The sequence below is a fragment of the Echinococcus granulosus genome (genome assembly GCF_000524195.1).
Source record: "Echinococcus granulosus chromosome Unknown EG_S00021, whole genome shotgun sequence".
Taxonomy (NCBI): Eukaryota; Metazoa; Platyhelminthes; class Cestoda; order Cyclophyllidea; family Taeniidae; genus Echinococcus; species Echinococcus granulosus.
In genome coordinates this window covers 790,285-802,611 of record NW_020170401.1, presented here as the reverse complement: position 1 = coordinate 802,611, position 12,327 = coordinate 790,285, and the positions used below count along the sequence as shown (strand labels likewise).

The following is a 12,327-nucleotide window of genomic DNA, read 5'->3' as shown; positions in this document are numbered from 1 at the left end:
TGGCCTACCGAAAGAGTGAGCCTTCCAAAGCTCTTTCGATTCTACCAAACGTGCAGAGGGTCTATGAATATTCAAAGCTAATTCTTGTTGGATGGGTGAAATGGGGAGGAGCACCACTCTTTACCAAATGACCGCAAATTTTGAACAGAAGCCACCGGACATTACTCCTTTGTCTGTCACGCACTAATTGGGAAGTGCCTTTTTAAAACAGCCTCTGAGGCGGTGAAAGACCTTTGCTAATGGCAAGGGAGACTAAAAGGATCCGCATGCTCCATCTTGTCACTGAAACGAATACCTGTGCCAGAATAGTATCAGTTTTTTAGAAAAGAGCCTTTTACAAAATCTTGATGTTAGTTCTTGGCCTTCGCTTCGTTCTCACAACCGGATAAAGTAACTTCCACTTTCATGAGAAAGGGTTGTGCTATATTAGTAATGTGGACAAGAAAAATGCTTTCCTGAGTGACCTAATGTTTCATTTTGTCAATGCAACATCGAGGAAGTTGGATCTTACACAGTAAGTCTCAATTTCGGTCTTGGACCTACCGACCCATATGGTAGGTCCAAGTGCTCCTAAAGGGTCCCTCAGGAATTCGGACCTTGTAGGATCTGGCAAAGACCATCTCTTTTCTGCAAATGACCAAATGTCACCCCTCTTATCACTCAGATCTGTGCCGACTGAGTCTCGGTAGAGGGTGAAAGGCTGCCGTAACTAGGCCTAAATGAGATGCTTTGTTCCCTCTTCCTTACAGAACAGGGTTGTGAATTGAGAAGTCGAATTTTTTAGATATACGAGTATTACATATTCTGTCCTGGTGACTCACCGAGGGTGACAAATCGTAGAGATGGTGCCACCACAACGGCGGAAACCATCGTGGCCAGTGCGGTAGTAGCTTGAATTGCGGCTGGCGAATTGGTAGAGCGAAAGGAAGAATTCGTGCTTGACACGGAGCATTTCCCCCTGTATGGAGTTTAAGAAGTGGTGACCAAATTCGAATGCATTGGCAGTCATCGGAGGGCTTTGCTTTTCCTCTTGCAACCGCCTTCACAATCCTTCCTATCGTTTAAGATTGACCAATGCCTCATGGAGAAAGAGCAAATCCTTACTTCTTTTTCGTGTCACGCATATTCGAGTCATATTGAGAAAACTTAATCGCCACAACTTAATTGTTTTATCTTCTTGGTTTGATATGACTTGTCATTAATTTTCTTGATGAAATTGCAGCTATCCTGAGATTGTCACCAGAAATTTTCAAAGGACCCACGTCACCTATCTGTGACAGCGGACTTTGGACTTGGGAAAGAAGCACAGTGAATCATATGCAGGCGCCAGAGGCAGAAACTCAGCCACATGGAAAAGTGATTTAGTTGGTTTTTAAACATATGCGATTTTTTTAAATAAGGGACGGATTTATTTGTCCCTGCTTTGTAAATGTTAACCATATCTTACAATAGGTCATTTTCACCCTTTCGTTACGCACTTGCTCTGAGGCAAAGGTCGTGATTCTAGCGATGTAGGAGGATCCAACGGTATCTGGTTATTAACCATCAGGATCACCTCAGCTGTCAAAACCACTTGATTTTTGGTGGTGCATTTCCCTTTGGACCCGACATTCTGCCGTAAAACGTTGTAGACTCGGAGCCAAGTCAAACTCACTTTGAAAAGGAGGAAAGGTAAGAATATATTCTTCATTATCAACTGAATTTTAATGAGGGTACTTAAGAGTAAACGTATAAAGCATAAAATGTATCTAGTCATAAAATGAACTGCAGCAGAAAAGGTCCTCCTCCGTTTGAAGGACTTTGTGGCATTGAATCACCTCCTCCCCTCTTTGACACTTGGTGAATTAGACGAACTTTTTTTCAGGCCAACATATTTTAAATTATCTTCAGTCGCAAAATTAGTCAATTTGACATTTGTTTTCTTATATTTGCGACACCGGGTACGGATGAGAATGGGGCGTCGCATATGTGTGACGGAGAATGTGGACGTTTCTTTCATCGCTACTGTAATGAATGCATTGTAATAGTTAAGATGTGAATCTCGAGTTGCTTCACGCATGGCAGGAATGAAGAAAGGAAGCAGACGACCTACACCGTTCTGACGCGTGTAATTGCGTGCGCGCGTATGCAACCACATACGCACGAGCGAAGGTACGTACGCACGTACGCAATCCGCACAACTATAAATGCAAGATATGAACACTCGTGAAGCATTGTACAAGGCGACGGGATAACTGACAAAAATGGTGCTAGGACAGTGTTTGAGGAGTTTTACATTCTGCCTTCTCCTCTTCTTTTTCCTGGATTGTCTGTGCTCTGTGGCAGCGCTGACACCGAGGCAGAAGCAGCCCACGAGCAGTGAAGACACCTTTCCAGCTTTTTGGGAGCGTCTAGCCAGAGAAAAACTCAAACGGAGTAGTCAATTCTTCCCTGCACCCCGGGCGCGTGCAAAGAATGTCATTCTCTTTCTGGGCGATGGAATGGGCATACCGACGATTTCTGCAGGTCGATTCTTCAAGGCCGAGATGGAAGGTCGTCTCAGCGAGGCAAATCCAATTCTAGACTTTGAAGATTGGCCCTTTCATACGATGTGCAGGACGTACGATTTGCAGACGACCGTAACGGACTCGGGTGGCTCTGCTACTGCCTACCTCGGTGGTGAGTTTATTTATGACATTGCTAGCTTAGAACTTTTAAGGTGGTGATATAATCATGCGGTCTTCAAAAACAATGGTTTTTTTTCCTCGAAGGGCATACGAAAAAAGGGTAGTGACTCCTGGCAGTTCAATTCTCCTTTATCCCAAAAATAGAGGTTGTGCTGCTTTGTCAATGGTTGGGGGAATGGCTTCAATTGTTCCCTTCCCATTCTATGACACCTTCAGTATAGTTGAGAATGTTCAATCGCCTGTCATTACTCAGTTACGTTTGGACGTGCTGGCATAATTTACGTTGGTGTTTGTGTTTAAACCCCTTTTTTTTCTCCACAAATAGTAAGCACTAGTTACTTAACAAAGTGCCAAAAAATAGCGCTTCAAGGTTTCTCCTCATCTTGAGGTAGTTGTGCGCAAGAGTCGGATAATATATAAGGAGGCGTTTTAATGTCCTAATTTCCTACTTAAAGAGTCCTTTGACTGACAGTGAAATTTTTTGGCCACTAACTCACTTTTAGGTACCAAAACTGGAACCGGAATCATCGGTCTGACAGGCGCAGTGCGTCCTAAATCCTGTCGCAGGTATGCACCTGAGGAGAGAGTAGAGTCCGTTTTAGAGGCAGCAATGGAGGCTGGTATGGCAACTGGGATTGTCACCACGTCACGTGTCACTCATGCCTCCCCCGCCGGAGCATTCGCTCACACCGCCTCGCGCAATTGGGAGTCCGACAGGTAGAGCTTGTGGCCTATCCATTTGTCCTCTCACTTTAAATGTTGATGAGGGGCTACGTCATTGAAGGCCACCAGGGACGTTCCCGAGAGGGAACATCATAATTTGCGAATTAGCCATTCTCTCGAGTCCGTATACGCCGATGGTCCCGAGGCAGAGTTTAAAACTTTAGCTCAATGTGAGCTGAGTAGCCTCACCCTTATGAGTCTTCGCGGACTCTGCTGGACACATTCCACGCCTTCTGCGATGGCTTACCGATCCATTTTAACCCAATCTCTCACCAAAGTGTTGACAGACCATCCGGTAGCGTTGTGGCTATCTCTGAAGGTGGTATAATGTATGACAGTCCAGTGGCATTAATTTAGTGGTTTGGCAATGTCGAGTTATCTAAGTGCAGCCTACTTTCACTTCTTTCCACTTCGTTCCCATCTAACTCTAATCCCACTGTATAAATAGGGCACTCTCAACTTTTTGCAGCAGAGGAATGTACCACCCTGCCGTTTGAGAGCAGAGGGGTTTGTAAGAGTTAACGCGATTTTAACAACTCCCGTGGTGTGAATCCTCGCAGTTTTTGCCATCTGCAGAAGACGTCTCTCTTCACAGTAGCCTGACAATCTGCTTAGACCTCAATCTGCCTGTTTGCAACAGGGTTTGGAATAGTTGGTTTTAATATGACTTCATAAAGGGCACATCACGTGTCTGTACCTCAAAGTTCAGGTCGGATAACCGAGGTGTCATGTACATGCGGTGCTATGTAATCCAGAAAGTGTATCATTCCTTAAACTTATTTTACCATAGGCAGATAGCGAAAGATTGTTTCGGCGTCTCCGAGCCCCCAATGGATATTTCCCGACAGTTGGTGGAGGAGAATCTAAACATCAATGTAGTTTTGGGGGGCGGTTACCGCACTTTCCTTCCTCGAGAAGGTAAGGGCGAACGTATCGATGGTCGAAATCTGGCAGAGGAGTGGCTGGCCAATCAGATGAATCGAGGACGCCGTGCCAAGCTCATCACTGACGCGACCCGATTCCTGCTAACCGACTTCTCTGAGGTGGATTACCTTCTCGGTGAGTCGAGGAGTCCCGGAACCTGCTGTCAAATGCTGAACGTTCGGGTCTTTCATATACCATCTCAAGAGTCGTGAAAAGCTGAAGAAAACTTGTAAGGCAGTTCATCAGCTCAGAAGAGAGTTGAGGCTTGTAAACATCTACTCAGAGGTTTAGATTAGCTAATACCTCAAAGTTTGAGGTCACAGAACCCGCTGGCCCAGTGCTAAAAGGTCCGCTGTTTGTAGGGCTCCTGAACCCCTCCCACTTGTCCTTTGACGCTGATAGAGGGAAGGCTGAGCCGTCACTGGCTAACCTAACTACCACTGCAATAAAGATCCTCTCTCGTCAGCCAAAGGGGTTTTTCCTCTTCGTCGAGGGTGCACGCATCGACCACGCACATCATGCCAACCTCGGCAAGTAAGTAATCAAGAGGGAAACTATAAGGTATTTAGCCAGTCTCGAGATAGAAGAGAGAGGACTATAGTCAAGCCACGAATCACTGTACGCACTGTACACTCTCAAGTGACTTGTTTGACACAGGAAGGCCCTTTTGGATCTACTGGCATTTGAGGAGGCAATTCGCGTAGGCACGAAAATGGTCAATCTAAAGGAGACCTTGGTGATAGTCACTGCGGATCATTCGCACTCGATGCTGTTTGGTGGACAACCCGATCGCAAAAGAAGCCTCCTCGAGTTGAACACTGAACTTGATCGGCATGTGAGTTTTTCAACCCGCCTAAAGACGACGGTCTTCTTTAGCTTCTGTCCAGATTTTCAAGGTTATAACAGGGCATTTAAAATGCATACAGAAATTTGGTTTAGGAAAGGAATCCCACTCAGCAATAGCTATTTACAGTAGCTACTTTTACCGGAAAATTAAATGCGGATGTTTAGTATGCGCCAGAATTCAAAGGTAAATTTTGAAGGAAAATTGTAAGCAACAATAGCATTTTTAATTAAAATTAAACTTTAATTTTTATTATTTGATGATACCCAATCAAATGCTTTCAAAATTGATTGGTTGCTGAAGCTAACTAGTTTTTGATTGGACGGCTACTGGGATCAGGTTCAAAGGGAATGGGATTAAGTTTTGATGGCAGATTTGAATTACCAAAATACAATGACGTTAAAATCTTTTCCTGCCAAGTGAGTTTTTTGGTTTTTTAAATACAACAGAAGAACAGAGCCACAAAAGGCAACATGCCAATTCTGACACCTGCAACCGTTGCAAGAAACAATTGTATTTTGGAGGATTGGCTATACCAGTTTGGTTCATGCTTGAAGGTTTTAACCCCTTTCTCGATCTAGACTTTCCACCTAACTTCCATCCGATCCGAGCACAGTTCTTCCACCTGTTATTGATGGTTTAGCCGTGATGGACGAAATTCCCTGGAAATGAGACTAGGGGAAGGAGGATTTACGAGACTTTCCATTTTTGAAGACGTTATGCTGCATCAAGCCATCATCGCTTGGACTGTAAAAGTAACATTTGGCAGGCACCTCTAGTTGAAATGTTGACTGCAAAGAGAATTGAGTACACTCCGTAGTGGTCATGAAACTCATCCATCGATGGATAGAGATGTTCCGCCAAGTTCTCTGCCCAGCCTTCTTAAGTTGCATGGTAGCCGAAACAAAAACTGAGGACAGATGATCTCAGCAATAACCATTTTAAGAAATGTAGGGGAAGAATGAGCAGTGAGTATTGTCTTCTTCCCACGGGTATTCATGGGTCAGATAAACGGCATCAACCGTGTGGACTTGCTAATGGAGAAAGTATAGTGCCGTTATCTCATTAACTGATTTTGCTAGTCGAAACTGTTCCCGCAGGACTCCTAGTGCTGTCAAGTATGTAGGTCGCTGCTGTAATTTTGGTTTAATCTTAGATATGTAACAAATTCTGGTGAACAACTCCGTTTGCGGCTCACTCGAAAAACAAACTATGTGCCAAAATAAGTCAGTTGGTCAGTCAGTCAACAAACGGTTGGAAGTGCGCAGCTCATGTCGGTGGACTGCGCAAGAGAAGTGAAGAAAAGCCAGTCGGTGATATTTTGTAGTCCACGGACATTGTTGGTTTGCAGCAGGCGGACGGCAACCATTTACTCGGAAGTCTTCATCATGGTCGTCCCAGTTTATGTAGACGTAGACGAGCAGCCATTGAAGGTTGCTCGTGACATCTTGACCTCGGATTGCTTTAGCTTGTCATTAACATGGCCTCTTCATCAAAGAAGGCGACTCTTCCATCGACAATACCATCCCCAGGCAGTTCTATATGCTGCGACAGACCATCACCAGCTAACTCTATACCAAAAGGCAACAAAATTTTGTAATAGACTAGCCACTTAGCAGCATTACAAAGGTTATTATTCTGTTTAAACAGATCCTAGATGGAAAGGGCATGCTTCCTCTGATGTACACCAGTGGACCTGCCGGCGCGGTGAACACTACGCGTCTGAACCTCAGCGCTCTCTCCAACCCCACCTTGCATGGCACCAATTTCCAGCAGCCCACTTTCATTCCATTGCCCTGGGCAACTCACGGTGGCGAGGATGTGGGCGTCTACGCCACAGGTGTTTTTAGCTACCTCTTCCACTCCACTGTGGACAACACCTTTATTGGACAGTCTATGAAGTACGCCTTGTGTCTGCGGCCCTTCGAAATGGAGCCTCACTGCCCAGCCTGCGGGTTTACACCCAGCCTCTTAATACTAGTTGTCTCATTCATGTTCTCCCGATTCATGCTTTTTCAGTGGTGCTGAGCAGTGTATTAAAGCGGCTTTGCTAGTTTTCAATGCCGCTGCCTTTGCCAGTTTCCGATGCCGCTGCCTTGTTGTAGTAAACCCTCTTGGTCTGGCATGATGTACATAAATCAGCCTCTCTGAATGTGCCGATAGTAAGAGTAAACAGACTCGTGACAGAACCTGTTTATGAAAGTAGCGTTTCTGCCTATGCGATGAGATGTTTGGGTTTCACTCCAATTACAATCAAATCTATAGTGGGAGGATCCGTTGGCAGTTTAGGACTAAGGGAATCTGAATGCAGAAAAGCTTGCTGGACTAGATCAGGGAACTTGAAGCCTGTGTGTCGTTGAGTGGCGTAGTGTGGTGACTGTATAGCCACTGAAGCTATTAGCGATTAAAAGTCTACGGATGCCGGACTATATGAGAAGGCTCTGCAGCTTTGGCACCTAAATAATCCTTGCCTGTGAAGGGAGCGAGCTTGAATCACCTCCCTCAGGTTAAACCGACCCTTTAATTGAGCTTAAGTCTACGGATGACCATTAGGGTAAAATGCGGACTACCGCAGTGAAAACTGCCTGACGCTTACCTACCTGCTTTACATTCCGTGAATATAAACAATGCCATGCATAGTGTAAGGCCCCACAATCGGCGGCAAGATATCGTAATGCGCTGCGGCAAAAACGCCCCGAATGATTTCATCACCTGAGAGAAGGGCCAGAAATATAAAAGCGTGGGTAACAGTGGGTGGTTTTGGAATACCTGCATAGCATTAAAAGTTATTTCAACGGGCTTCAGCATTTCACATGTTCCCGATTTTTTGCGAGGGAGTTCTGGCGCCTCGAGTATTCCCACATTCGAAATACTTTGTCGCATCTCGACTTCACAAATAGTGATTGATGAGACTAAGCAACCGAAACATTGATTGCTGAGGGAAGTTATTCAGAAGGTGGCATACAAGATGGGCGAATTTTTAGCGTTTACTTAACTGAGCGGTACCAAATCTTCCTACTCATTGATAATAAGTAGTATGTCCATTTGAGGTTTCTTTAAGCATAAGTTCAATGGCTTTAAAATCGAACTTTTATCAAAAGAATTGTTTATAATTAAGTGAATTATGCATTTATGAAAGCGCTGCAAATGGATGTTTGATAATTCAAGTCTTTGGAAGGCTTCTAATCGAGGATAGGTGGGGGGTATCTTTGGAACGCCCTTGAGTCATTTAAAACGATGGCATAAGCTACTCGGTTATAGAGAAACAACCTGCTGAACCTAACTTCTGCTTGGATAGCATAGAAGCTTACCACTTTTGCAAAAACTAAAGCAAAACATTATTCAAGATAGTTTCATTTCAGGAGAGGCCAAGTAAAGCCAAGCGGAATGCCAAGTAATCCGCTTTGGAGACTCACAGGCAAATTAAGACGAGTTGCTAAGCAAAGCTTCAGGTTAGATGCTTCTGTAATCTGCGGTAGAATTCTGCTGATGTTACAGGCCATGAAATTGCTTGATTAGGAGAGAGCTTGAGATAAATAGGGACAGTTATGTCTGCATGTTATTCCAAGGGGGTTCTGACAAGTTCCAGCATGGTAGACAGCCTCTGATCAGTCTTGAGGTTTTCTTCGGTATTCGAAGTTATAACAATCCTAATTTAACCTGCGTGGTGGTAAAAGGATTGAATTTGAGTCCCAGATTACCTACGAACTCTTTGTAGGGTGAACCGCATCGGATGGGTTTTAATCAGTTTGGTAAAAAACTATGGCTTGCATTTGTTCAACGACGATTTCACTGACAGCAGGAATCCTCCATTCCTCAAAAAAAAGTGGGTAACTGAACCGATGAATGCATGTGAATGGAGAATGCAGGACTTTTAAGACGGACACTTCAACATGGCTTTTGCAGTGTCAATTTCGGGCCCCAGGCGATGATTTAGACGCTTCGCCGTTTCTCTTGTTGACCTCTGAATTCAGATCGGTGGAGACTATTAAAGGTTTTGCAAGCAGTTAATGGTGTATGGGAAAGAAATGAGGAGTTAGGAGTTTTTTATTTCTGAGGAAGGACTGACAGCCACGGAATCCTGAGGTTGTTTTCAGCTATCTTGCTGCACCAAAACAGGCAGTATAGAGGCGTTTTTATCGCAACATTAGCTCCCCATGCTAACATAAGTTGAAAGGGCCTCCTGCAAACAATGGAGTGAGGGTTTTGGATGAAAATCAGTCTAATGAGCCATTGACACGACTTAAGTACACATGATTATTTAACAAAAGAATTCACCGTCCAAAACACGCTCAAATTGCAAAAACCTAGCAATTACTTAAAGTTGTGGGCAGTCCTAGAAACCGATCCTTAAGAAAATCTTGCTATTAAGTGCCTCTATGCGGCTGCAACAAAAGGCAGATTTGGAAAGCGGTTTTAAGGATTACTAGTTAAGTTTCAATACTTGGATAGTTCGCTTGACCCTGCGTTTGGGTTATGCTGGCACCCAGTTGACAGGGTAGCCCAGACCATGCCAATCGCCCCCGGGCCCTTTTCAACGTCGGTGATAAACATTTTGCCCTAGTATTGTACACTCTTTCCTTTTAAGGAAGTGTCATGGCGCGACATTAGTGGGAGTGAAAAGCGAATCAAGTTATTTTTTTTCTAATGGAGCGAAAAAACTTGGCGTGAAGGAGAAATGGTATATGCTGGAGATGGGGGAATCTGTGGCAGCCCCCAAAAGAGGGGGGGAAATGACGTCCACCTTCGACAAAAGTCCCAGTTCGCCAGAAATGGCGTTAACAACTAAAGGGACACCAGCTTGGTAAGCTCTGCGGTAGACGCACTGCACACAGAGAAGTCCGCTGCTTACCACCGACACAGCAAAAAGTCCTGCGAGCGTAGTCTGAATTGGGTATCGATGCCAATCTCGCTACACGCGCTCGCTGAGGGTTCAGTCTCATTTCGCCGCAGCTCACCCTCGGCCCCGGGGGACCTCCACAGGCAAGCGGCCACGACGAAGTTCTCTCTGTTACCCTCTGCCTTCTCTCAAGGCACCTCCCTTACGGAAGACGGCGCGACGCCTCAGACCTTCCCGCGAGAAGGAGAGCTACATCAGCCTTTGATATCTCGCACTGGCCTCGTTCGCAAGGCTGCGGCGGCGTTACTAGGGTAAAGCCAAGTCGCTAAAGCGCAAGTCCCTATAATTTATTAAAAGACGTCCCTAAACTAAAAAAGTAAATAAGGCTAGTTAGCAAGATTTTTGAAGGTTAAAGCAAAATATTGTGCGAAAAAATTTTATTGATGACTCTGACTGTTAAAAATATACTAGAAATAAAGTCAGCGTTGTGGCATTTATTTTCAGTAGTATAACCAGCACCATTTAGGTATTTTAGGATAACTTGAAATCGTTCTTATATAACTCTAGTTTCGACGTCAGGATGTCAAAGTTCACTGCGGAACAATATATGTAACCTAAATAAATTAGATAAAATGCATAACACATTAAAGTAAACAAATTGGTGCACCTAGTGCCCTCACAAAGAGCATAATAAAACTAAATACATTTTGACTTTCTGGTCCTAAATGTAAATTTTACTTAATTGTTTTTTAAGTCTTACTTCCCCAGTTTATGTTATTTCGCCACTGGTTTGCCTGTGCTGCTTACGGCGGCGGCACAAACGCCTGACCGAGCAAGTGAGGAATGGGACCTGTGCGCAGGAGTAAGAAGGCTCCACCAGATGGCTGGGAAATGATTGAACCAACAATAGACGAACTTAATCGGAAAATGCGGGAGGCCGAAACTGACCCCCATGAAGGCAAGCGGAAAGTTGAAGCAGAGTGGCCAATATTTCGTATCCATCACAAACGGTCGAGGTATATTTATGACCTATACTTTAAGCGAAAAGTTATATCGAAGGTACTTCATGATTTTCCTTTCTGATTGAGCCCTTAGGAACTGTATAATTATTGCATTAAAGAGAAAATCGCGGATGCTAACTTGATAGCAAAGTGGAAGAAACAAGGATATGAGAATTTGTGTTGCCTGCGATGTATTCAACCCCGAGACACCAATTTTGGCACCAATTGTGTTTGTCGTGTTCCCAAATCAAAGCTGGAGGAGGGAAAAGTCGTTGAATGTCAGAATTGTGGGTGTCGTGGATGTTCAGGCTAAAGTTCTATGTAAATTCTTTTAAGACCGCGTACTACTTGTTTCGCTATTTTTTAAACACAATATGTATTTTTAAAAAGCCGCTTTGCCTCCTTTTTTCATATGCACTGTGATCACGACGGAAGAACATGGTTCTTACAAGTTTGCCCGGATTACTATTCATCTAGATTGCGTGGCCTACATCATCGTTTCTTTAGTCCGGCTCAAAGTGGACAATACAACTACTTACCTAGCCAGAGCTCACAGATTACTTACCTTTTGGGATGTGAATAGCTAGAATATTGTCGCCTTCACCACCTATATTCCGGCATCTTTCCTCCTTTTCTTTGACGCCAATTCCTAATTATTACTGCATTAGCTGTTTTTGTCTATTAAGGAATGCTTACGTTGCTACATCATCACTATGATTTTAAACTTATTTTATACCTTTCACTGAATCTCGACTTCCAAAAACTTGCTTTTATTTGTGAATCCCATAAACTGGACTATTACGTGATTCTGGGCCCTTATGGTGACACTGCCCATCACTGGATCGGTGTCGCGATCTTTGTGAGAAAGAGGTTGCATACGGCCAAAAATCCGCTGTATATTAACCATCGTCGTCTTTTATAGATGAGTTGAGGTACTATGAAGTATTCATTCAGATTAACCGGCACCCGTTAGTCCCAGATATTCAGAAGCTCCGTCGATTTGATCCTGTACATGAAGAGCGGTAGTGGTCTCTCAATTTGTCGGGAGCCAGCTTTCATGGTGGTGAAAGGAAAAAGAGACGGAGAAGGCTTCTCAGTTCTAATTACGGCTAATGTTGTGCAATCTACCCATCACATGCCTTAGCTCAGCTGTGAATCGCAAGGCTCAGTTGATGTTAAAAATCAGGCTCTACGTCACACCCTCTCCTCACATGCCCATTGTAACCTCAAAATTGTCATTGTTGAGAGCCGATGGCAAAATACGAACGCAACGATTTAGATAAGAAGCGACAAACATACTGAGAGTCGAATTCTCCTTTTAGAAGACGG

The 12,327-nt window shown here is 44.2% G+C and overlaps 2 protein-coding genes across 2 annotated transcripts; both read left to right on the top strand. All coding sequences in view use genetic code 11, as the record gives it.

The window, feature by feature from the left end:
* Nucleotides 1-2,243: 2,243 nt before the first annotated feature.
* Nucleotides 2,244-7,285, top strand: EGR_03839 (Intestinal-type alkaline phosphatase; the record flags this gene model as incomplete). The annotated part of the gene is made up of 7 exons (XM_024493088.1): nt 2,244-2,658; nt 3,170-3,383; nt 4,180-4,448; nt 4,676-4,847; nt 4,971-5,148; nt 6,808-7,112; nt 7,177-7,285. The coding sequence occupies 7 exons, from the start codon at nt 2,244-2,246 to the stop codon at nt 7,283-7,285; spliced, it is 1,662 nt and encodes a 553-aa protein (XP_024352549.1).
* Nucleotides 7,286-10,840: 3,555 nt separating this feature from the next.
* EGR_03838 (hypothetical protein) lies at nt 10,841-12,024 on the top strand (the record flags this gene model as incomplete). Its single annotated transcript, XM_024493087.1, has 3 exons — nt 10,841-11,056; nt 11,093-11,285; nt 11,921-12,024. 3 exons carry the CDS (start codon nt 10,841-10,843, stop codon nt 12,022-12,024), a joined length of 513 nt encoding a protein of 170 aa, XP_024352548.1.
* Between the last annotated feature and the right edge of the window lie 303 nt (nt 12,025-12,327).